Source organism: Lygodium microphyllum, chromosome 11 (assembly GCF_053477565.2).
Source record: "Lygodium microphyllum isolate KBCC chromosome 11, Lygodium_microphyllum_v1.1.10, whole genome shotgun sequence".
Taxonomy (NCBI): domain Eukaryota; kingdom Viridiplantae; phylum Streptophyta; class Polypodiopsida; order Schizaeales; family Lygodiaceae; genus Lygodium; species Lygodium microphyllum.
The window spans coordinates 70,849,485-70,876,804 of NC_141145.1; the positions used below are offsets into that span (position 1 = coordinate 70,849,485).

The window sequence follows — 27,320 nt, forward strand, 5'->3', positions numbered from 1 at the left end:
TGAGGGAGGAGTACTACCCTCCTACACACCTCTCCTTGAAAGAATGATGTCCTCGTCGAAGTGTGCAAATGGAGGCACTTGCACCAAGAGGGGTGTGATGAGACTCAAAACTTCGGGGGTCTAAACATGTCTCACTATCAAGACAGCCAGCGTCTACCCGCTAGACCTAACCTATGACCACAAACTTGGGGTTCTTTCTCGACTCAATATCAAGCCGATCAGGGTCTTCCCACTAGGTGCCATGCCCACTGACTCAATTACAGGTGTGGAAACATGGTCTTCAAGACACAAAGATGATCATCCACTGATTCAATTTACAGTTGTGGAATGATCCCAAACTGGCTGACTAGGAAGAGAAGTAATATTGGAAACACTTCAATTCAACCATCTGCTGACCAGATTTACAATCACAGAATGGAGAAAAACTAAGTTAAAACAAGTTGTGTTCACTTGCAATAACCGAAGGTCTTGACAGTATGAGTGTGCAAAAACTGTCAGTGGACTGAAGAGGCGAGGCGTGTAACTCAGTTGGGAGTGTGCCACGCCATAAATGCGAGGGCCCATGAAGAGGCACCCTTATTGTGATGGCCCCAATTGGCCAGATCTGTCAATCCTTGTAGCAATTTTGAATGGAGGCCCCAATTGGCCTGATCTGTCAATCCTGTAACTTTGTGGTTGCACGAGGTGCGTTGTGATGGCGCACCTCCCCTTGAAAGAATTTGGGCCAGGTGAGCCCAAACTTTCTGAGTATGCCATTGTCTTGCGAGGGTGGCAGTTTTGGACATGCGGAGAGGATTTTGGCCCCAATTGGCCTGATTTGTCAATCCGTGAATAAGATGGATGCGCGAGGTGCGCTGTGATGGTGCACCTCCCCTTGAAAGAGTTTGGGCCAAGCGAGCCCAAACTTTCTGAGTGTGTCGCCGTTTTGGGAAGGTGGCACTTCTGGGGGCGCGGACAGCGCCAAATGGAGGTAGAACTGCCATTCGTTTATACTCGTGGCGACGCGAGACTTCAAAGATATTCAGATTCTGAATGGCCATTGATTTATCCTCCTGGCTCAAGGAGTCTTCAAATATCTACTAGATATCCTGTATGGCCCTTTCTTTATCCTCCTGGGTCACGGAGTCTTCTACAGTGTCCTTTTTTAAACCTGTCGTTCTTTTATCCTCCCGGCTGCAGGAGTCTTCTGAGGAATCATGATGAAAACTGGCCGTTGGTTTATCCTCCTGGCTCAAGGAGTCTTCTAGCATGTGATGATCTGCGTGTGAAGACTCGACATCTGACTCGTACACGTCAAACACGATCATGGCCTCCGGTGGCTTAATGATATAATGGGGAGGGTCACCAACTCGCGAACTCGCACCCGGCTCTGTTTGGCCCCTTTTTCCCTTTAGGGTCTCATCCCATCGCAGCATAACCATTGCCATATCGGTCCTAATCGATACAGTCGAGACCGATCTTCCAACAACAGCATCATCCATCTGCTCTTCTTCTGACTCATCATCATCTGATTCCTCCTCATCTGCGGAATAATTGGCGTTCAACTCATCTCTTCTTTCATCTTCTTCTGCTTCTTCTACTTCTTCGACTGAATAGGACTCCGAAGATTCATCTTCATCTGATTCTGACTCCGAAGAGTTGTCTTCTTTTTTCTCTACTTTTCTTGCCTCTGCAGGTTTCTGATCAATAAAAGACACCGTAGAGTCATCTTTAGTATCACTCGACTCCGAAGAGTCGTACTTGAGTTTTCTGAACTCCAACGAGTCCCTTTCTTCATCATAAGACTCCGATGAGTCATCACTATAGTCACTGGAATTGTCGTCACTGGAGCTAACACTGGCCTCTTGATGACGAGGTTTGGGTTGTGGGTTTGGGTGGGTAGTCGAGGTCGACATGGTCACCTGCTATGAAGATGGATGCTTTGGTAGGCCGCACACAGCGGCATCTACATCAAACTCTTTTGCAATCCCTCCTTTGAGGGTGCCTTCAAGGTCGAGGGTATCCCAGTCGCCCACTTTCAAAAGATATTCACCACAACATGCAATACCTGCATTGACCTCTTTTAATTCTTCATGGCATAACGCCATATCATTGTATAGATTTTCGATGCGCCAGTCCAGCTCCGATAGCACCGAACCAAGGGGCTTTGTTTTGCCGTTGAGCTTATCCACCTTGGTTTTACACAATTCGTCTCTGAAAGACTCCATTTTGAGATAATCTAATAGGAGGTCCCTTTTCTGGGCATACCTCTGTTCGATATCCTGTTTTCTCATGGCAATCTTTGATTTTCGCTCACGCGAAATTTTTCTTTTACCAGGCGAAATTTTTCGATCTGATACCAAGTGTGATGACACTCCCCTGGAGCCGTCATGGGGCAGGCAACGCCCACCCCGTGGAGCCCGCCTCATGAGGGATCACCCTCTAATCGGTAGCCCCATAGCAGTGCCGAAGCGTTTTTCAAGGTAAAACGGAACGCGACATGTAATGCGTCACGGAAAGAGGAAGGTAACACAACATGGAAATGAGGTAATGTGATATGTATATTATGAAGTGCAACGGAGGCACGAGAATAATTACAAGAAGCCAAAAAGGCTCGAGGGACGAGAAATCATAGATAGAGGGTGCACGCTATCAACGTGCATACCACGACGCCATCATGTAGGTGAGGGAGGAGTACTACCCTCATAAAGTACATCGAGAACAAGATGATGGTAGGTGCTCCTTAGTCGGCCCCCTTAGCCTAGGAGAGGATGTTTGGAGCATTGATCATGGTACATAAGATATAGACGAATATGGGTAATAATTTATGACACTAGATCTCGTAGCAATAATGAAAGGAACGATAAAATTACAGAACTGAAGGGATAAAATAAAAAAATAAGGCGTGTAGGGGAAGGACATGGGCCGGGAAGGCATCGAAAAAAATACTGGCAAAGGGGGGGAAAAAGGAAGTCTACAGAGAGACAGAGAGAGAGAGAGAGAGCGCATTTACGAAAAAAAAAAGAGAGAGAGCGCGCACTTTCCTGTAGAGTCACTCCATCCTTTTCCCTTCCCCCGCCTCCCTCCCCAACACCGGTCTCTCCCTCGGCTCTTCGAGATCTCTCTCTCTCTCTCTCCTTATCAGGCTTTGCACCTTGAGCTCCATTTCCTCTCTTGCCTTCTCCTTACCCTCGCCATCATCACCGAAGCTCATGCCTCTCTTCTGAAGGCCCCCGCCATGGCTTCCTCCACCCGGCGCTCCCGCGCTCTCCACAACTGGGAGCGCGTCATCCTCGCCGCGCTCTCCGGCGTCGCCGGTCGCCTTCCGAAGTCCCCCGGTGGCTCCGTCCCGGACACAGTCCCTGCCTCGCTCCCGCAGGCCCAGAGAATCGAGACCATCCTCCAAGTCGCCAACGAGCTCGAGGCCGAAGATGCAAACGTTGCGCGCATTCGTAAGCCCCTTCCTCTTCTTCTCATCTGCGTGTGAGCCACAGAGAGCATTTAAAATGAGCGCCTCATTCGCATGTAAACTACCGATGGTGCTGTTTAAGCACAAAATTTTGCTGCAGATTGCTAGGGAAAACAAGCATTGTGCCCGATTGTGCAGCTTAAGTACGGATTGGTAATAGAACACAAGCATTTGTGCTTATTCAGTAAGGGATGCTAGGTAAAACAAGCATTTGTATACCATAGTGCAGATTGAGTTCTGATTATCAGTAGGACACAAGCCTTTGTGTTTATTCAATAAGGGATATCAACCCATGGCCTCCACCTGATCGACCTTTTCTATCGTTGACCCACGGACTTCACCTCGCTGACCATTTTTGTGGAGGGCTCATTATGTAAGAAATGCTGATGTAATTATAGTCGATTCATGGCTGTCAATTCACCGACTCATACTGCTCTGATCACTGTTGCGATCGTTTCAGCAAAGGAAATCCCATTGGTCTTTTCAACGATGGAACGAAGGTATCACATTGGATCATTGATATTTTAGAACTCATTTTTCCAATCAATAATTACTTTTCCCTGTTAGCAGCAAAGAAGCAACCTTGTTTACACATTCAAATTGTACGTTCTTGTGTAACCACTACATTATGAAGTTATCTCAAAAATTATCAGCCAAAATGTCGTTCTATTGTTATGCCCTCTAAGAGATGTTTGGCAAGCGACATTCCTATGCTAGATTGTGTTGTCAACAGAACAAGTGGCATATATTAAAATAATGGTAGAAGATATTCGAAGAGTAACGGCTAGTTCAGGAGCTAGACATAACATTCATCTATATATTATGGCAGTTGCCACTTTAGCTTGGCTGATCTCAACACCTTTCAAACGTAGGTGCATGATAAGTGATATGTTTGGCCACCTTGATGTAAGTCTGTATCATATAAAGACATCTTAGAAACCGGGCAAGCTTAGTAAGTAGAATCAATAAGCTTGATAGTATGCTCAACATCATTGAATTCCATTCCTATTTGGCAACATTATGCCCCTCGTTGATTTGCTTTTCAAATTGGTGGTTTGTTGAATGAGTAAATTGCAATTACTCCAGGCTTGTCCTTAATGTATTTGTTAGAATCATAATTTGAATCCAAAGACATAGATCTTTGAATTTGTACATCAAAATGCTATCTTCTAGTATAGGCATAGTAGCTAAGAAACTCATTTCATAAGGTTAGCAAAATCATTTCATACCCGGGGGTTTAGAAACCTAGGAAACACCTATGTTAAATTTCCAAAAAAGCCCTACCCTAAAAGTGTGTTTAAACTTTTGTAATCAGCATTTGTTGTGGATTCATTTGACATACTGACATGGACATTGACATTGTTTGTAAGAATATTTATTGAGTAGTTGTTTATGATGCATGTATATATTGATGGCTTCTTTTGTAATTAAGCTAATATTGTCATGGACAATGGACCACGATGCATGTATATGTGGATGCTTCGTTGAATCTCCATTTGCATCGTATAGGATTTTGAACTATGATAAATTACATCATATGAGTCATACTCTATACATATAAAGTCTTATGTTAGTTGTCTTCCATCTTGAATGAAACTTGTTTCTAATGTGTTATCGTATGAAATTTATGAAATCTGTTTTATACCTCCCGTTTCAAAAACCCTTGGCAAGTACGAGTACAGAAAATCTTACTACATGTTGACACACATTTTGTCAAAGACTCCTTCATACTTGACACTTGCTTATGCCTTTGTTGACTTTGTTGTTGACTACCAATATGCATAGAGATAACTCGTGAGAAGCTTGGTTGTGCAATCCATTTTAGCTAGGGGATGCTAATAACTTGTTGCTGTTTGAACGTGTGCAAAGTCAGTAATCAAGCCAAATATATGTGAATGCTTGACTCATTTGCAATCATGCCTTATTTGTATCCTTTCTATATGTCCATCTCTTGGTTGTGAGCCTTTGTTTGAGTTAGACAAGGATATTTAGAGCTTGGCATTGTTTGTTTATCCAAGTAGGCCTAGTAGTAGCCATTTTCCACGTTATGGGTGTGTTCAACTATTTGTCCTACCTATTGCAGAGTATGTGGTGTAGTTGACACGTTTTTATTGCTTTGGTGCGATGTATTTTTTTGGTTGGACCAATTTATAATTTTATCCTATTTAGTTGAGCATTTGTTGGGTACTGTGCTTTAGTCATTCTTACAAACTTTTTCCCTATCCATTTAGTTTGTTAGCATTCCTCTTTCAAAATGATTGAAAATTGTAACTAGAAGGTTACCACTTGGCAAAACTTGCCCATGCAAGAGAGGAAAAAGCTATGAAAGGCTATTGGAGCCTCATTCCAACATAGTGGAGATTGGGACAAGAAGAGAGAGGTTTACCAACCACCTTGCGAAGAGTGCTCAGAATTCAAGGCCTTGTACTCGAAATTCAATAATTCAAATATGGAAATTTCAAAGAATGTCAAGAGGCCAGCCAATCAAGCGTAGGTTTGGGGTACAATTTGTCATACAGGGAGCAAAATTAAAGGCCAATATCCAAGCAAACCAAGGGGAAAATTAGTTTGAAGGCTTGCAAGTTGCTATGGATAGCAAGATGTATTGAAGATTGAAGGAGATTAGGTTGGATCTTAGTGTACTTCAACCTTTAGCAATACAAGTTAAAGAAATATTGCAAGGGGCGCTAGTTTTGGGGCCAAGTTGGTGTTGAATATGCAAGATTAAGTGGTAACATTTGCATCTTTAGTTTATGTGTATTTTATGTCTGTTGTGATTGTTGATTAATCAGGTCATTACATCCTATCAAAGAAGGAAGGCTGGTTTTACGGTTCCATTGTTGCGATACCATCAAATCCCCTTACTTGGTGGGCTTGTTGCACTTGATTGGAAGTCAGAGTCTTTGCTCTAGTGCTGAAATTGTGCTTAGTGTAGTATCACTATAGTTAGTGTAGTGTCCGTGGACCTGGGACCATTATTGTTTGGACAATTGATTATATGCAAGAGACCAAATGAGGACCAACCCTAACTCCTTTAAGGTGGAAATTCGCTTAAAAGAATTGGTGTATCGTACACACGAGGACAATGAGGTGTGTGCCTTGCTTGCAGTGGATAGAGCATAGCTTCGGCATCAGACAAGATCTAGGACTAGGGATGTCATACATCAATTCTAGTAGAAGGTTCCAACAGGATGGTAGTTGTTAGTGCTCGAGCTAGTGTCATAGATGGCACAGAGGATGATTGGAGTACGAGCAAGGAGCATGAGCATGGGGATAATGATGGTGATGATGGTGACAATGGTGATGATGATGAGTCTGAGTAGTGACTCATGAGTCATGGCTCACGAGGGTTCATGATTTTGGATTAGAGTCTTATCTTTTTGGGATTTTGTCACTGTAGTTAGTGTAGTGTCCGTGGACCATTATTGTTTGGATAGTTGACTATATGATTGGAGTTTAATTTATGAGTTATCTATGATGTATCATGATTCATATTGAATTTTGACATTTTGTAATTTTGTTTTGAAATGAGAATCATGATATTGCCGCTTCACCCATTTTACATTGTTACTTGCACAAGGGCTATGTAAAATTTCTATTCTAATTTTCTTTATGTAATACGTATGAATCAATGATCTGTTTAAGGTTTAATTGTAGTATAGCTTATTCAACAATTAATCTTTGACAATAGTCAACAATGGGTTATGGATAATGGATTTGTAATGTGCTATTCTGACTTGACTATAGTGTTTCATGTTTTATTACTTCTGCTCAATTCACTTATTTTTGTTTAAGAGAAAGTTCCATAGAGGTTTAAAACATCTTTCCCTAGTTTAAAACTATTAAAAAACCCTTTATAAAAAAATATTGCGTTTCTTATTTTACCCCCTCTCAAAAGAAACTTACAAAACATGTTTTTAATGTTTTGTTTCTAAACGTTTATGACGTTTCTGGCTGCTATGGGTATGACAAGTGGAATGCAAAACCCTATGTATAGGAATGTTGGCATGATGCCTTGGCACAAGTAGCAAGTTTGGCAATGCATATATGCAGCCCCTTGTATTTGGGACTCATGGTATTAATGTTGGTCATGCAAATGCTCCATATAGTGCCGGTCATGAGGAAAGTGTAGCCATTAATGCATGCAATGTATGGGAAAATGTATATTGGTATGGCTAGTAGTATGCAAATTCCCATGTATAGTCACATTGCAATAGTCCAAAGTATGCAAATAGGAATGTTTCCTCATGCATTTGGTGCTCCTAGCTTGCCATGTATACATGAGGGGCTAGTCAATTGGATGCAAGGTTTCATGGTGGTTAAGATAGAATTGCAACAATGTGAAAGTACAAAGGATCTCCACACTCCAGAGAGACAAAGGCCTTGAACCTAGTGGAGGTTTTGAGGCAAGTAAAGTCGGAGGTAAATTTTCCATGTGCTACTTGGTGAAATTTGAGGATTGTTTAACCTATTGATAGATGCAAATGGATGGAGGTATTAGAGATTTATTCATCTCTTAGACAGGCATTGGCCGTTTACCCTTGTATAGTTAGTACTCTCGGGCTCTGTTGTGCATTTCCTATTTTTGGGTTGGATAGTTCTATACAGTTTACAAGTCATTTCTTGTATATCTAGGCAGTTGGGCAAGCCAGGCAGGCTATGTAGGATGCCATGTGATACCCACATTTATTGCACATCATTTTATGAATTGTTTTATTCAGTGACTGCTTTTTGGGCAGAAAATTGGCCAAAGTAATTACTGTGTGTGTATTTTTCTTGCCTATTTATAGGCAACTTGTTGGGGTCATCATTGACTTGGTTTTTAGATGGAGAGAGAGATTGGCTTGCAGAGATGCATTCGACAGTCTGTGTACACATTTGCCTTCTTCATTTCAGCATTCATCTACTTCAGATTTTTGCGTTCTAATGTTTGTTTTCTCTCTCCCTCTTCTCTTGGCTTGCAGAGATACATTTGACAGTCCGTGTACACATTTGCCTTCTTCATTTCAGCATTCATCTACTGCAGATTTTTGCGTTCTAATGTTTGTTTTCTCTCTCCCTCTTCTCTTGTGTTCATTTTCTTTTTAGTTTGGTCATATGCTTCCACATTTGTTGCACTCTAACATGGTATCAAAGTAGCGTTGAAAGGGCTGATTGATCATGGGCAAACTTGAGTAGGAGATTTCAGCGTGACAAAAGTTTACGTTTTCAATGTTTGAAGGGTGAGGCGAATAGGTAAAGCTCGGGAAAGGAGCAGACTTGCTGTTTTTTGCAGGTTTTTGTTGTTCATGAAGGAGAAAAGGCTGTATTTTCAGCCTTTTGGAGCATAATTTGAGTTTTCAATGTCTTTGGTGGTTGAAATAGGTTAAGGACAAGCATATGAAGCCCTAGTAGGCACTGTTTGCGGAGTCAAAGAGAGCTGCTCTTATTTTTGTGCAGCTTATTCAAGTGACAATGTCTTCCGAGATCGACATGGAGTTTTAGGTTATTGTGGACCTTAAGGTCCCCGTGTTAATGGCTTTTCCTTTTGATCAGAAGCTCAGTAGAGAGAATTACAACATTTGGCGGGTAATGATGCTTGCTATTCTGGAGGCCTATGATTGGGCGGAGCTTGTGACCAATCCTATAGACCATCCTAGAGCTAGTGATGCCTCCAAGCTTTGCTGATGAGAAAGTTGAGTTGGTCAAGGTACAGGCACATTGGTATAATTTGAATGCTTGTATTTGCTTCTTCCTTTTTCTCTCTTGCACTCTGGCCGTTATAGCTCATATCGAGGCTCAAGCATTTGACAGTTGCTCGGGAGATATGGTTGGAATTAGATCAGTTGTACAATCAAATGATTGCTATGAAATGGATGTCTTTGGAGATAGAGATGCAAATGTTGAACCCATCTAAGTCAACTTCTATGTGGAGTATGTCAATAAGCTTTGACAATTGCAAATGCTGGTCTAGAACGTAGGAAAGGTGATTACCTCGGAGAACATGGTGATAAAATCTTTTTTCGTAGTTACCATGTTGATTTAGTGCTATTTCTCCTTGATTGCTTTAGGGTGGATATATGTCCTTAAATGGAAGGAGTTGGTTTTGATGGTCATGGACCAAGAGAAATAGCTTAAAGATTGGAATGCTCCCAAGTCCAAGGCATTGAAAGGACAATCTTTCCAACAGAAGAGGAAGAAGAACAAGAATAAGAAGGATGAGAAGACCAAGCAAGATAAAACCAAGGAGTCTACTTGTCACATTTTGGTAAGACAAGCCATTGAAAGAAGGATTGCCCCGACAAGGACAAGAAGGACACAAAGAAGGAGAAAACTATGGAATCAAGAGCAGTGGTTGCTCCTTCACTGGCCATTTTCCTCTATTTGGAGGTGATTGAGGATACTCTGATGATGCAATGGTGTTGGCCCTTCAACCTTGTGAGTGTATTGGGGATAGTGGCGCTTCTCACCACAACTCCCTCTACAAATGTTATTGCTTGCATGTGTTTGATGCATGGGAAAATTCTCATAGGTGATAGCTCTTTAGTCCCTATCAAAGGCAAAGGTAATATGTAGTTGATTCTAGATGCGCAAGGTGGTGTCCACACATTAGAAGTTCTCTATGTGCCGGGTATTTTAGTAAGAAAGATTTATGTTCTTGGTCTCATGGTTGAGTTTGCTAAGGACTCTTTTCGAGTTCTTGATAATGATTCTTGACAAGTTCTTTGTGCAGGTCATGAGGACCACAGAGTCTATAAGATGTGGACATCATTAGCCTTTATTCCTATTCTCCTCTCTTCTCAAACGTAGACCAAGCTATGGTATGCTCGGTTTGGCCACCTAAACTACAAGTACCTTTGGAAGGCAGCTCATGGATAGCTTGTGCATAGATTGCTAAAGATTGAGGTGAGCCACTTGCCATGTGTGCCTTGTATTCGTGGCAAGTAGAATAGAGATGCAATTTCTAGCAAGGCTTTGTGTAGGGCTAAGCAAACCTTGGTGCTTAGCCCTTGGAGCTTGTTTTGACGGACTTATGTGGACTGATGTGGATAGAGTCCCTTAAGGGGAGTTTACACTTTGTGCTAATTGTTGATGATTTTAGCAAAAAGATTTGGGCATATTTTTGAGAGTTGAAGTCAGAAGCATTCTTTGCGAAGATATGCTAGGATTTGCTTTGAGGAAACATAGCCTATACGACCAAGATTGAAACACAAAGACTTAGAAAGAGACGAGCAAAACTCAAACCCTAAACGCAAAATGCAAAATGCAAAACTTAAACATAGAGAGAAGCAGCTCTAAAGTAAATGAATGTAAGAGTGTACAGAATGCCCAAGGGCAGAGCAATGCAGTGTCAAGAGAGTGACGTCCATCCAAGACGGATCCCAAGTGCTGTGACCACCAATTGGACATGAGAGAGTGCTGAATAATGAAGGCCAGCAGGTTGGTCACCAAAACATAGTAGTCGGAGGCTGAAATCTCGTAAACGCAGTAGTGTACCACTAGAGAAGGCTGAAAATTGATCACCTGAGGCAAAGAACTGTCAGGTGACAATAATAGGGGTGTTTGCTGATGTAGATAGCTTGTTGGACATAAAAAATGCAGGTATTGCAACAGTTGCCTGATGGGAGCAGCTTGTTGCCTGGCACCAAATGCTGAAAATACAGGCTGATTAGGTGCTATGATGACATAGATGCTGATGTAGACAGCTTGTTGGACATAAAAAACACAAGTATTGCAATAGTTGCCTGATGGGAGAGATGGGAGCAGCTTGTCGCCCGGTACCAAATGCTGAAAACACAGGTTGATTAGGTTTTATGATGACATAGCAAATGGTGATATCCAAACAGTAGGGTGATAGATGATAATAGGCTGCTCAGGGCTAGATAGTGATGGGCTGTAGTTGGTGATAGTTGGACAACAGACGGTAGATGCCCAAGGGCTGAAATTTGCACAGTAGAGTGAGAAACTTGCACAAAAGGATGAGGCTGAATGGTGCGCAGCCCGTCTATTTATAGACGTTGAAGGGTGCCCCAAAACTAGGGTTTTGGGAGACCATTGAAACTCTCGAATCGTGCATCAAATTTGCGTTTTTCATTAAAATTAAGTGTGTTTTGGGATTGTTTAAAAATGCTAATCAGCTGTAAAGCATGTTTTAGCTCAACATCCCCTCTTAGGTCCAAAACAGAGTCTAAAAGGAAAGGCTTGCAATGGTTACCCCAAGGCGTTCCACCCCAAAGGAGCCAAGGCATCGGACAATGGGTGCACGTTGGCTAGCTAGTGGCCTACCAAGATGACAGAGGCGATGGTTATTTTACCAAGGGTATCCAAGTAGTCGTTGTAGAGAGGACATGGTATCCTAGTGACATAGTTACCAGGAACGGGGAACGGGACCCCCTGGAACGGGGGGGAACGCCCAAAGTTAGGGAACGGGAACGGCACATACATACATACATACATACATACATAGAGAGAGAGAGAGAGAGAGAGAGAGAGAGGGGAATCAACACTTAAGTCTTAGAATCTAGAGAGAGAGCATATTAATCATAATTCATGAAATTAGAGACATAATAATCAAGTTTCAACAATAATAAAGATTCAAAACATTGCAATCAACAATGGATTGTTGCATTCATGATTCAACATTGTAATCAACAATGTTGCATAAGTCCAACAAGTGTGCATTGCAAAGACACAAAATATGCACTAAACTTTAAAGTCTAAAGATCCAAGTTACAAGAGCTTCAATTTCTAAGTCAATACTCTAAAGTTTCAAAAGCCTAGCCGCCAAGTGTTTTGATTCATGGAAGATGGCTCCACTGTGTGTGAATGCTCATCTTGCTGAACAACACCATCACCATCACCATCACCATCACCATCACCATCACCATCACCATTGTCATCATCATCTTTTTCTCAACGTATAAAAGAATTAGCCTTTCAACTAATGTACAAGCTAGCAAGCGAAGATTGGAGCTCACATAAACTAGGTCATTCGTCTTCATTGTACCAAGACGATTTCTCTTCTTTGAGTGAATGTGATTGAATGAGCTCCATAGTTGCTCTAAACAAGAAGAGCTAATTGTTTGGCTAAGAATATGAATAGCCAAACTCTGCAACACTAGAGCTTTTGCCCCGTAGTCCTCCCACCATAAAGCAGCCCCAATATTTGTCCTCTCCTCTAGTGCATCCCTAATTTTTGCGATACACAGAGAGCTGATTTTTAATTTTGCGTTGCATTTCACGGCTAGGATAAAGCCTTGCAAGCAATGTGTTCCAAGCCTTGACCACCTCAAGGTCTCTTTCTTGCATCTTTTCTTGAAACTTAGCCTTTTTTTTCTTTGGTTCCCATGAAGTGTGCAATGAACTTTGTCTAACACCACAACCTGTTGCCACTAATGGCCCACGAGAAGGCTATGTAGCCACTAATCCTGGTGGTCTTCTGCATGAAGCACCATGCCCTGCTAGCCTTGGAGTCCATGTTTTTGGATCCACTGCTATATTTGGCGTCCTCCTGGCATGTGAATTCCCCATACAAGTGACTATGCGGTCAAGTAACTCCTGCCTTTTCTCAATTGATACATTAGTGCAAAAACGCACCTCTTTCCCCTCATGTAAAAGATGAGCTCTCACTTTATCAGCCCCACTATTGTGAGCATAAGAGCAAAGTTTGCATTTCCAAGGGCGAGCCCCTCCACCTCTCAATGGCACCCCTGCATCTACCTCATCCCACCATGACCAAGTAGTGCTTCGACTCATCTAGGTGTTGACGAAGTACATGCTAAGGATGATGAAGATCCATAGATGTCAATGCTGCCATCCATATGAAAGTGACAAATAATCAGTAAAGTTCAATGAAATTGCAGAAATTTGCAGCCAAAATTTCAACATGCATGTGTTAAATGTTTGCTAAAAATGCCCAAATTTTGGTGCTACTTCAGCCTACATTCCTTTTTCTGAAAATGCCACAAATTTGGGGCATTCCAGCTTGCATTCTCTTGCTGAAAATGCCTCAAAATTTGGTGTATTTTCAGCTCCCAAATTTGGGGCAATGGCTGATTCAAAATGCCACAAATTTGGGGTATTCCAGCCTACATTCCCTTGCAGAAAATGCCCCAAAATTTGGCGCATTTTCAGCTCCCAAATTTGGGGCAATGATTGATTTAAAATGCCCCAAATTTGGGGGACTCTTTTAGATCCTGGGATGATGGATCCCAATGCTCCAAATTTGGGGGCATTGTAGCCAAATTTGGGCCCCAATCCTTGAGAAAGCCCCAAGTTTGGGGCAATTGCCAACAATTGATCCAAAATGCCCCAAATTTGGGGGAAATAATGGTCCTATTGAACAAAAATCAGTACTGAGTAGAGAAACACTTTGGTTGGTGCTTGATACGATATTCGTCACTTGATTGCGGGCGGGAGTCGGGCCAGGTAGGCGGGAGAGGCAGGCAGGAGCAAGTAGGTGGGGCAGGTAGGATAGGCGGGAGCTGATGGGAGCAGTAGGCAAGAGCTGGCGGGATAGGCGGGAGCTAGCGAGAGTAGCAGGCAGGGTAGGTGGGATATGCAGGGCAGGCGGGAGTAGCAGGCGAAGTAGGCGGGAGAGGCAAGGCGGGAGAGGCGAGGCTAGCGAGAGAGACGCGAGAGGTGGGAGTCGTCGGGCCACCAGCGAATCGCGACCCTAAACGGGCGCTAGCAAACGACCTTTTCTTTTTCTAATTTCCATTGCTCGAACAGCCGTTCCAAACAAGGAACGGCCCTGGAATGGCTCAAAACAGGAGGGAACGGGACATGGACAACGGGCTGGAATGTTCCGCCAGCGTCTCTTGGGCTCAGATCTCCCGGAATGCATTAATTCGTTCCTATGTGCCGGAATGGCCGTTCCCTATCTCTATGCCCAATGGCCTACCAAGCCTTACAAAGGAAGATGGAATTACATTGAATTTTTTTCTTTTGGGTGGAAAGTTAATTTTAGGGGTGGCGGTTGATTAAGTAACAGTGACCCAAAAGATGGGAGTAGGGATGGTACACTTAATACACCATAAAATAGCACAAGCTTACCCAACCACTTGAGGATGTCGATGATGAGGGAAAGGTGATGGATCAAGGAAGAAGGATGGTGGCGTAATCCGCCGATGTAAACAACTTAGGATTCGTTCAATGGTGCTTTGCACAATGGGATGTATAGTATGTACATGTTGAAGAAATCTCATGCAGTAGCTGTCACTTGGACAGTGTCTCTTGTGGGAAAATTGTTCACTTGCCCAAGCGCCCTAGTACAAAGACAATAAAATCATGCAATGCATAGGAGAAGGTACAAGAGTGGGGGGGAAGGGCCGATGTTGAAGACAAGTGTCGAAACTTGTAGAATACCAAGAAGGGTAGGGACCCCCTCTCAACCTAGATGCTGATGATAAAGAAGGAAGAGGAGCCTGGGAATGTCGGTCTTCGTGTGGTGCCGAGCGCCATGGGGATGAAAATGATGAAGCATTTCTACTGGAAGAGCAAGGATATAATACATTGCTATGATAGCATTAAGAGAGATGTTGCACGATCCGCTGCGAAAGGAAAAGCTACCATGTCGGCGGTAGAAGAGCTAACCTCCAAGTAGATGGAACCATGAAAGGAACGGCATGTATCGCCTATCTCCAGAGTAGGAAGGACTGACACAAGATTGTAGCCCTACACTGAAATACAAAACCATGCTAAAGAGATCAAAATTTGCAAACATAGAGGTGAGTAGTGAGATGCTCCAAAGCAAAAAGAAAAATTGAAAATAAAGTATGCAAAGCTAACTGAAAGTGCAAAATAATGAGTATGTATGTATATAGCGAAGTCTAAAAAGGGAAAGGCGAAGTGTGTGGCCACCATCACGTATGGCGAGGTGGGGAAGGGGTCCTAGAAGGTGCAATGGATACCCTAGGAATGGATGCGTAAAGTGCAATAGGTGAGCCACCAGTAGATTGATTAGCAAATCGTTTAGGAGTGGTGAAGGAGATAGGCTATTGAGGCTGTCCGTGTGCCACATATCAAGGAGCTGTCGGGACAGATGGAGCAGATGATGCAATAGTGAGAGGCGTAGCCCCAATGGACTGGCCAGTTGGAGTGGAGGTAGTCGCAGCAATGTGCTATGGTTTTCTAGGAGGAATACCTTGGGTCTTGGTATGACATTAAGTTGTCCACATGGCTCGATCTCTGGCAGTGTGTGCAAAACCTATTTTCTTAGGAATTTGTTGCCAAAGGGGTCGTGTTTCTTTGGTTCTGTCAGAGGAATAAAGGTCACGCTTGTTTTGGCTTGCCTTCGCAACTTGCGAGTTCTTGCCACTGGTGGTTCTCCCTCTCGAAAAGAAGCAACCGACCCTCACCCCTCTGAATGGATGTGTGGAGGACTTTTTGTGGACTTGATCGTGCAACCTTGCATAACGCAAGAACTGGCACCAACTCGTAGAAGGTTGGCAATCTAGGTAGTGAGATAATGTGCTGGATAAAATGGAAGTATTTATTGGGCAACTTGGTAGTACCACCTAGTGCCTATCAAATTTTTTGCCTTTGATACCAATTGATATCTCAGGGTCTTGGGTTCCACATTGTGAAATAGTTAACTTGCACCTCACATGTGTAAGTGACATTAGCACACTTGATTAACTTTTAATCAAATGCTAAGCAAAGCAATAAAATTTCACATCCTTGTGACAATGGATAAAATTTGGCACATATTCAAGAGTGCTTATTTATGTCTGGGTCATGTTGTTGAACTAGCTCATCAGTCAAACAGGGTTCAAAGTGTCCACGGTTGTGCACATGCTGCAATGTGATATGACATTCATGTCTCACAACCCCTTGCATTGGTTACATTTACATGCCACTCTTTGAGTAAGATAGAGATATTATGGTTGAGCACTTGTGACTCATCAAAACTTGACACTTTTATGTGCTCTCCAAAAAACCTTGAAGCCATAGCTAAAGCTCTTGTAGATTTGTTACAACATAGTTTTGTTCGTAACTACTAGAACCAAAGTTTGGATTTTGGGAAGTAAGTGAGCTATATAAACTATGTTCACTAGATCAATCAAACTTCAATATTAAAAGTTACAGCAAGTGGTATTAATAACAATGGGCAAGTTTGATGAGAAAGGATAGAGAAGAATTATGGGAGCTGGTTTGAAACGATGAGGCAACAAAGATGAGAGAAAGAGGATAGCTATATACAGAATAGGGCGTGAAACATCAAACCACAGCTATAGCATTAGAAGATCCTCTTGCACAGTAATGATAGCATGTTGATCCAAATGCATATCACAATCAGTCATCCCTTTCTTCAGTACATCAGCCCATAACCTTGATACTGAATAATGATTCTCTATCATTGGAAGAGAAGCCTGTCCTGGAGATGGAGCATCCATACTCCAATTTCCTGCTTGTATAGGTCTCTGTTTAAGTGTGATCACTTTTTGAGGTTGCTGCCATCCATTTTGAGCACCACCTTCTTGATCTTTCAGTTTTGATTTGCCTTTCTCTTTTATTTTCAAAGAGTCCTTACTTCGGACAACTGGCAGTTGGATAGCTGGTTGAACATTATTATGATGAATGGCATTAACAGGTGGCTGATGCAATTCAGTTGGACATTTTTGAGCAAAATGTCCAAAGTTATGAAGTAAAGCAAGCTCTTGCAAATACACCTCATAAAAGCCACATGAGCAAAATAGACACTGTCTACAAAACCTCCTCACAACTATGCAATGATTTGATCCATTGAGCAACATCATTTGCTGAAGGAAGATTTCCTGGAAAGAAGATGATAAGGGCTGTCTATGATGAATTTTTAATGGGTTTACCAATGGTAGGCGATTTCATTTTGTACTTGATAGAGGGAAGAGGTTTGCCCCATGCCTGCTGATTCTGTTGGTATTCTTCATTGAGAGTCTCAAAGACATATTTACTGTCAGAGTTTTCCATTCTGCATGATTCAGATAATACAATTGTCTCCTTTTGGTGTTTGGAGAATGATGCCGTTGTCTGTACACCGTCCTGTTATTATGAAATGTTAGCGATTGTCATCCCCTGGCCATGCCACGTCAGCTGCCACGTGGCAGTCTGGTCGGACTGTACCAGTCGGCTGCATTTAATGCAGCCGACTTGTCATTTTTGATCACATTATTTTTGGCTATTTATAGCCGACATTCTGCACATTGTTCCACACTTCTGTTTGCAGATTTCAGGCTGGAGATTCGTGCAGACTACAACATACTTCGAGGTGAACAGCAGGTTGCATCGTCGAGGTGGAGACACGCAGTCCCGCGCACTGCGCCCGTGTATATATTTGCATATCTTTGTATACAGCACACCTTATACAGCAGATCTTCATCTTCCACTGTTTCTCTCTCTCCTCTCTGTGTTCACTCTCTCTCTCTCAGTCTCGGTCCCACGCTTCCGCATCGCTGCACTCTGACATGGTATCAGAGCAGTGAAGAAGGGCTGATTGAATCAGAATGCGGGGAAGCCGATTTTCTCCGAAGACATGGCGATCACACTCTTGTCCCAGTTGCCGCCATGATTCGGTGCTTTTTACTTTGCCCTTATTGCTTCGGGGCGTGAGTCTACTCTTCGTTGGGAAGAGTTGGTTCCTATGGTCTTGGACCAAGGGGAACAACTGAAGGGACAGCATGCTTCCAAGTCGGAAGCTTTGACAGGTCAAGCCTCTCAGAAGAAGGGGAAGGACCAAAAGAAGAAGAAGGAGGACAACAAGTCAAAGAAGGACAAGGAAAAAGAATCCACATGCCATATTTGTGGTAAGACCGGCCATTGGAAGAAGGATTGCCTTGACAAAGACAAGAAGGACACCACCAAGAAGGACAAGGAAAAAGAATCCACATGCCATATTTGTGGTAAGACCGGCCATTGGAAGAAGGATTGCCTTGACAAAGACAAGAAGGACACCACCAAGAAGGACTCGAAGGATTCTGGAGCGGTGGCTGCACCCTCATTAGCTGCGTTTCTTCATCTAGCAGTCATTGAGGACTCTACACGGAAGGCTTCTGATGCTGCGATGACAGCCCCCCAGGCTCGAGAGTGGATTGTTGATAGTGGTGCCTCTCGGCACATGACTTCTTCATCAGTTGGTGTTGCCCAGTTGCGACCTTCGCGTGGGCAGATTCTCATCGGAGATAGCTCTTCGGTGTCTATTGCAGGACGGGGTGAGATGCAGCTCATTCTAGATGGACGTGGTGGTACCCATACCTCAGAGGTGTTGCATGTGTCAGGTTTAGGGTATCATCTACTTTCGGTTCATAAGATTTGTTCACTTGGACTTTTGGTGGAGTTTGACAGTGATTCGGTGCGAGTCCTTGATCTGGGTCAAGGAAGGTTCTCTCATCGGGATATGAGGAGAACGGCATCTACAAATTGACGTCTTCTACCGCTCTCCCTACTCTTCTTCTTACCTCTTAGACACAGTCCGAGCTATGGCATGCTCGGTTTGGTCACCTAAACTATGATTATCTTCGAAGGGCGTCACGTGGACAGCTTGTTTGAGGGTTGCCGGACATAGTGGTGAGCCAACAACCATGCGTCTCCTGCATTCGTGGGAAGCAGCATAGGGATGCAATTTCCACCAAAGCTTCGTGGCGGTCTACTTCCCCAATGGAGCTTGTCTCTATGAGTCTTTGTGGCCCTATGCGGAACGAGTCTTTGAAAGGAAGCTCGTACTTCAATTGATTGTAGATGACTATAGCAGGATGACTTGGGCCTACTTCTTGGCGTTGAAGTCGGAGACTTTCTCCCACTTCAAGGATTGGTTTCTCTTTGAGGAGAACCGATCGGGCCGGCGATTGAAGACCTTGCGCTCCGACAAGGGTGGTGAATTTGTTTCTAATGAGTTTGCTCGTTTTTGTGCAGATAAAGGCATTCACCAGGATTTTGCTAACACCAACACTCCTCAAGAAAATGGCATTCTTGAACGGAAGAACCGAAGTGTGATCGAGATGGCGCGCACCATGATGGAGCACCGATAGACACCTCAGTTTCTGTGGGCCGAGGCTGTGGCTACTGCAGTTCACATCCTCAACCGATCCCCCACTTCGGCTGTTGATGGGATGACACCTTTTGAGGCTTACTTTGGGACTAAGCCCGATGTTTCTTATTTTAGGGTTTTTTGGTGTGATGTCTATGTTCACATTCCCAAGACTCATCGTGATAAATTTGAAGGGGCTTCTCGAAGACAGGTGTTTGTTGGCTACAGCTCTTAGTTCCAAGGCTATCACTTGTATGATCCCGTAAAGCGGGATGTGTACACCAGTCGAGATGTGCGGTTCGTGGAGGTTCCGGCCATAGCAGCGGGTGAGGAGCATCCCGTTCTTGGAGATCCAGGGGAGAGTTGGGCTAACGAGACAGTTCCTTTGGAGCCAATGCCTTTTGATTCCGATTCTGTTTCCGATACAGAGTCTACTATTCCACTGGTCACCCCTGAGGAGTTACGACCAGTGGATATCCCAGAGTCTTCAGCTGATGGAGAGCGACGAGGAGAGGTCCGGCCTCCTCATCCCCTGGCCGTGCCACGTCAGTTGCCACGTGGCAGTCTGGTCGGACTGCACCAGTCGGCTGCATTTAATGTAGCCGACCTGTCATTTTTGATCGCATTATTTTTGGCTATTTATAGCCGACATTCTGCACATTGTTCCACACTTCTGTTTGCAGATTTCAGGCTAGAGATTCGTGCAGACTACAGCGTACTTTGAGGTGAACAGCAGGTTGCATCGTCGAGGTGGCAACATGCAGTCCCGCGCACTGCGCCCGTGTATATATCTGCATATCTTTGTAAACAGCACACCTTATACAGCAGATCTTCATCTTCCACTCTCTCTCTCTCTCCCCTCTCTGTGTTCACTCTCTCTCTAAGTCTTGGTCCCACGTTACGGCATCGCTGCACTCTGACACGAAAACCCATAACTGACTGAAAATCAGTCCTAGGAGCAGCAAGACAGGCTGTACAGAAGGAGGGAAAGTCGCAGCAAAAAGGAGGGAAACTCCAGGATCACAGAAGGAAAATGAATAAGAGGAACAGATGCATGCTGCGCAGAACTATTCCTGTGTGACCAATATCGGATTGCAGCAACACTGAAGTAAGAATAATCTTTACATGCAGTGAACGGTGTCATTCAGTATGTGTAAGAGTTCCAGCAAATGGCGACCAGAACTGAAACAACTCATAAGAGGTGAAGTAAGTTTAGCTCAGTCAGCTACAACACAGTAATCTGATCAGCAGATGACGATTGGCTTTGCAATCTTTCCAAGCAGGAGAACAAGGCCATGACAACTAGCTGGAGCCTACGACAAGACTTCAGCAGGCCAAAAGGATGGGAAAAGTGCTGTAAGCTGGTCCAGAGTCCCTAGGAAACAAGTCTTATGACAGATCCTCACACACACACACACACACACACACACACACACACACACACAAGTGCACTTGCACGCATACACCCGTGTGTGCGAGATAGTATGTGTGGTGTATGTATATGCATGTGCACAATCTCTGTTGGCCTTATTTCAGATCTGTTCAAAGTCTTTGAGATAGGTTTCAGTAGGCGAGTTTGTACAAAAACATGACCTGGACCCATGGACAGGCAGTTGATTACTTTATAGAGTCTCCTTCTTCAGGGAGTAATGATTATTTGTTTTGCTGAAACTCCAGAGTTATCCTGCTTGATAGTGAGGTAACTCATAAATTTGGTATTCTTGACGTGTTATGCATTTTCATGAATTTTATCAAATAGAACCAAGGGAGAACTTGCTAGGAGGATGCATCTTCTTATATTGACTTATTTTGCAGTCTGTGAGCATGCCTATAAATTATCTCAGCAATTGGATCCAAACAGTGAAGGGAGGGGAGTGCTGCAGTTCAAGACTGGACTACTTTCAATCATAAAGGTGCTTCAATGATATACATATTCCAAAGTCAGAACATTCATAATTCTGATGTTGATACTTGCAAACTGCTACCATGGTTTATATGTTATTGGCTTCTCTTTTCTGATCTCAGCAAAAATCAGCTAAGAAAGATGGGTCAACTTTCCTTCGAAGTCAAGATATTGAAACTCTTCGGAACTTCTATTTACAGTACAAGAAAAAGCATCGTGTGACAGCTTTGCAAGAAACTCCTCTTACATCTGCGTAAGTAATGAATCTTAACAAAATATCTGCTGTAGAAGTCTTCAATGTTGCTCTCCGTTTCCTTAAGATAAATGCTTTTAACTTTATAAAACATATTAACCGCTTTATCAGTGGGAACAATAATGATGTATTGGCCACAGTAGCTGTCAAAGTTGGCTCTCTGTTTTGGTGAAGATAATTTTCTATAAGTGTGTAACATATTGATTGTTTCATCCATGGGAACAGTAAATTTGACACACAATCGTTTGCTTTGAAATATCAATTTATTAAGGTCTTCGAATGGTGTATGTAGCTGTCCCAATAAAGCTGATCTGCAGAACTTGCCAAGGTGATGTGTCTCTAAATAAAATTTCCCAAATTTTCCTCTTTGCTGTCCACCCTTGCTTCAGCAGCATCTCAGCCTCCCTTTCAGATTCAGTATGCCTTTGCTCTCTTTGGCAGCCTTCTCTTTCACAATGCCCCCCTTCGATGCAAAGCATACTTAGCAGTGTGGAGCCCTTTCGAATGCTGAGGAAGTATCTGGCCCCCTTGTCAAGGGACTCCAATGTAGTTCCCCACCTCTGGTTTATACTTACCATTGCGTTCGATTTTGCTCTAGAGATAGAGGTCCTTCATAGAGAGAATGTGTGAGGTGTTCTCTGATGTGAACACATTTTACTAAATTGTTTTCTTTTGAGAACATTTACTTGACATTTGGTAGTGATTTCATCAAGTTCTCCTGGGATGGTTATCACTATCCCAATTGACTGAAATAATGATATGATGTGACCCATCGAATCCTTTATCTTATGTTTTTGGAGCACCATCTCTTAGGAGCATCATCTCTCAATATGAGGATTTCCCTAGGGGGGACAACAATAGGATCCATGTCCTTTTCCATCATCGGTAGATTTTATAATAATGATTGGGTATGTGATTTCTCCACTCTTTGAGATCATTCTCCAATTTATTTGGTTCTTATTAAGAGGATTAAAGGTCCTCTATCATTGTTAGAATCATGGAGTAGTTATGCACTGAGGATGATGTTGTACAATCAATAGTTTAGATATAGACAACTAGATCATTATCACACCATATGAATTGTAACTATTGACTTGGATGAGTTTACAAGAGATCAACACATTCGTGATGCAGGAGCCAGTGAGGAGAGAGGCCCTTAGTTTTTCTATTTATAGGGGGGAAGAATAAAGAAAGCAGAAAGTTATTTAATGTCTACAAAAGGCCAAATTAGCCTATGAGACCAAAATGTGACATCTAAAAAGTCAAGGAATTTTCTTGTAATGTTTCAACATAAAGTTAAAACGAAAATGAAAAAAATTACGGCTGCTGATGCATGTTGTCGTGACGCTGCTCGTCCACCACTATGAAGCCACTTTGGAGTGTTGTGATGACATTCATTTGTGTGGGGGGGAACTTGGGGTCTTGAGATTGGCCTTACTACTATTGATCCGTTGTCAGTTTCAATGCCATTAGTACCTGCAAAACTGATCTTTGCTTGAGGATTGCAATTGCCAACATGCAGACATTGAATAGATCAACGTAACTCATCTGACTGCTCACAACGGCCAACGAGCTAATGCAGGTGATAGACTTGATAGGAGAAGCTCAGCTACAAAGCTCAAAGAGAACTTGATTCACGTGGGATGGAAGAGCCCGCATTAGCAACACCACCAAAAGCAGTTGAACTACCACTCAATCATCACGAAGATAGCAAAATCTTGCTTGATATCAATATTGGGTGACATTTTGGAGACAGGTTTTGCTTCGTATATCAGATGCTGCATAGCTTTAATTTTGTTTCATGTAATAGGCTGTCTATTACCAACAAATTTTTGCTGCAATGAAACCCAAAGCTATCTTGGGACTTTCTCATGGGTTTTACTGGGACATTTGCAATCAGTTGGGGAAGATTTTAGAAAGGATATTAGTGTTATTGCAGTCTGTCAAAAAGGGATGGGCCCCTTTGTCAGGCGCTTATATGAGCATGGCAAGAAAAACCAGCATATAGTGCTTCATATTATCCATGCATGGATATTCTTTATGAATGTTAAGAGGATGTGGCATTAGGGAACGAAATTCGGAGTGTTGTGATGGCAGGGCATCGCTTTTATGAGAAAGATGGTATTCTTGCTTTCCCCTAGTTAGTCCCAACATTTGGATATTTTGGGAGCGCTATTCAAGGGAGACCTTGGTTTTTGAAGAGGGAGCCAATGTGTTTGTTTGGGGGAAAAGGTGATGATACAAAACCATTCTTGATGCACTCACAACGGATGCTGAAGTTGCACAAAGAGAATCTGAATCCATATCCCCCAAGAGCTTCATATCCAAGGTGGAGAAGTTTGAATTCTAGGCTGAAGTATCACACCTAATGGATATTATCATCAATTCTCTATATAGCAACAAATACATTTTTCTTTGTGAGCTTATTTTGAATGCATTTGATGCATTGTACAAAATTCGTTTCTTGGCTTTTACGAACAAAGAAGTATAGGAGGGGGATGCTTTCATAAAGTGTTGGGAAGGATGAATCTTGTAGGTAGGCAGCAGGATAGATCAGAATCAACTTATGTGCTTTTATGGTTGTGATGCTAAATAAAGGAGAGTATTGAGGATTTGGAGAGCTTTATAAGGAGGAGGTAATCTTGGATTGTGAGGCCTTTGGATTTCTCGATGAGTCTTTAGCAGGAGGAGCGAATTGACCAGCCTAGCTGACTACAAGAACCAAAATAGAGGAGCCAAGTACATGACAGAAACTGTAGGATATTGGGAAGAGAAGAGCTAAATCGATGAGAAGAAATACACACAAGGAATAATGCTTTGATATGCTCGAGGGAGTGTAGAATTGAATCCTGCAAGGAGTGTATTAAGGATGTATAATTGTTGGATGATTGCGGAAAAGACCACCAGCAGTTGTATCATAGCTTTTGTAGTGCTGTATGGTTAAACATACAAAAAAGAAATGTGGGTAAGTAGGTGTTGGGATGAGCTACGACTCGGTTCTAATAGAAGGGTAGCTTTGGCGCATCATCACTTCGTCATTCTCTTACATAAGTATTCTTCATCTTGTCTTTAACATGAATGCGCTTTGAAGTCTTGGTATTGTTGAGGGCCTTTAGCATATTGGATTTGGAATAGAGTTTTACCATCAATCCACATTGGTTCTGATTGTATTGACACCTATACTGGTTTTGAGTGCCTTTTATGTGTTGATTCATCCCTTCAAGTTGGAGGACTATAATTGTGTGATTGCAGTGAGCTACTATGTTATGCGCACTGAAGTCAAAGAGTTGGAGCGAGCATCATGGAGTGTGAGCACAACTTTGAGATGTTCCGAGCATTGAGTAGTCGGACGAATTCGAGTTTGTGTAAATAACTTTTGTGAATCAATAAATCAAATCGTTTTGAGTTGGAGTGTTTGCTTTCGTTCGTGCTTGTGATCTCGAGTAAATAGAGGCCTGGTGCCTTCCAGCAATCGAACTATGAGATGAGAATTCTCAATCCGTCTCACAACGCGATCCTCATCGTTGTCATCATCTTGCAGGTCAAGTCCAATAGCACGTCGTTCTTTGTTGTGAATCGCACAAAGATCACAATCATCTAGAAGCAAAGATCGAAGCGGGATCATCGGCAAAGATCACAATAAAAGCATGACCAATCTTGGAAGCTCGACCAGCTCGCACGCGTTGAGAAAAGCTCGTAGTAATAGCCCTTGGTTGAAGGCTATATAAAGCCTTAGGATAGGGGTATAATTAGGTAGGGAAGATGTTGGCCATTTATCCCAAGGAAGGCACTGGCCACACACACACACACACACACACACACACACACACACAGAGGAATAAAAGTAGGGAAGGAAAGAAGAAGAGAAGGGTAGTGTAAGGGGATTGTGGAGAGAGAGAGTGAGAGAGTGTGTGTGAAGAAGAGGTAGAGGGAGAGAAGAGATAGAGGGAGAGAGGGCAAGGAAAAAGAAGTGCAAGGTTGTTTAGCACATGTGATGCACATGGTAATTATTTCACGGTAATAGGCCAAGGACCTCGAGGATGCAGTGGGTGTCAAAGGCAAAAGTTATGATGAGTTATGCCAATTGGGTTTTGGTGGTTAGTTGGTGTCAGTTTTGATCCTAGGACAATGATTTGGACAATAAGTGTCGGTCATGACACTAGGGACTAGTATTAACTAATTAAATAATGCTAGTCTAAGGGTCAACAAAGATTGGGGACCACTCCAGATTGCAAACGGCCTAGCCAATTTAGTTATGGACGGGCACATTCAATTTTGAGTAGGGTCAAAAGGGTGGAAATTAATTTTTAAGATTATTCAATTTTGAAAATTAATTAAATAGTTGGATAATGTTGAAAAAATGGGTTTAGAAGGTTGCCACTTTGCAAAGATAGCCATGCAAACTAAGAAAATGTTTTTGGGGACCGGTATTAGCTATCCAGTCGGTTTATAGCTTGGGAGAGAAGAGAGGGAGCTGGTGGTCCATTTTCTGATCAAAGAACAACAATTTGTTGCAGAAGACAGCCATTTGGGGGCCTTAGTAGTAGGTAGGGGACAGCAAGGAGAGACCTACCAAGGGCTGGCAATAGGATTGTTGATCAGATGATAACATTTTTGGAGGTGCTTGGCACTAGGTGATTGCATTAGATGCAGGTTGGAGCAAGCAGTAGGCAGATTTTAGGATTTTCTCGAGAAGAAAATCAAATTTCTCTCTCATCTTGGCTCTCTATCATCTTCTCCAACCCCTTCTCAAGAGATCTTAGCATTTCTTAGCTGTTTTGAGCAGATCTCAATCAATTTGGTGGACAATAGAGGGATCTTTGTTATGAACCCTAAATTTTTGTAGAAATTAGGGTTTAGCAGTCACCTTGGGACCCGTGCCAACAAGAGAAGGCATTGCACATTGATATTAGCACTTGAAACTCGTGGAATTGACAGGGATTTCAAATGGCAGGCCATCCATTGTGAATTGGGGCAACATTTGGTCAATTGGTGGTTCCATTTGTGCAAGTCTTGGGTGAAAATCAAGGGACAATTGGCCCAAATTGCTTACTGATTGTTGGTACAACAAGAGGCTTTTGGATCAGCAAAGGAGATTGTGGAATCTGAACTTGCATTGATTGAAATAAATGCTGAACACATAGATGGACTGATCAATCCTTGCATGTTGCTTGAGGCATTAGCGAGGGCACCAAAATTGGCTAGAAATGATGACGGCTGCAGCAACATTGGAGATGGAGGAGTATACTCGGAGTCAGAGGAGCAGCCTGCAAAAGATGATGGCCAAAGTGTAGAGGGACCAGCTATAAATAGCTTAAGCCCCCCAAATTTGGTTGACTTGCATAAATAGGCCATAGATATGGATAACCAGCTGAAATGGGCCATAGGACTATAATAATATAGTTTGATTGTATAGAAAAATGCCATAAAGAATGTGATTGTATGCGGGATAGTTTGTGACCGGTAAGAGGTGAAAACCGATTGTGAAACATCGGAAAAGAGCCTAAAATAGGAGAAATGCATGCTTTCTTTTGAGGGGGCCAAATCGCCTTCTTGCAAAAATGGTATGCCTCCTTGCACGAAAGGGATCATGCCTCCTTGCACGGAAGGTGTGATCCCAAGTCTTCGCACCATCAGTCTTCCTTTCATTTGGACTGTTCATCTATAGTGCTTTTGTAAGTCTCTTTGTGAGCCTGAAAGATCCATTTTTCCAGTATTGATCACCCTTTCTCTC

General features: G+C 42.8%; 1 protein-coding gene across 1 annotated transcript in view; it reads left to right on the forward strand.

Annotated features, from left to right (window-relative positions):
* Positions 1–2,993: 2,993 nt before the first annotated feature.
* The window catches only part of LOC148028937 (callose synthase 9-like), a 213,448-nt gene continuing 189,121 nt past the window's right edge, over positions 2,994–27,320 (forward strand). Inside the window, exons 1-3 of the mRNA XM_087687703.1 lie at positions 2,994–3,431; positions 21,246–21,343; positions 21,456–21,586. Of these exons, the coding sequence (XP_087543829.1) occupies positions 3,218–3,431; positions 21,246–21,343; positions 21,456–21,586 (443 nt within the window). The 5' untranslated portion in view covers positions 2,994–3,217. The remainder of the gene's footprint in view (positions 3,432–21,245; positions 21,344–21,455; positions 21,587–27,320) is intronic.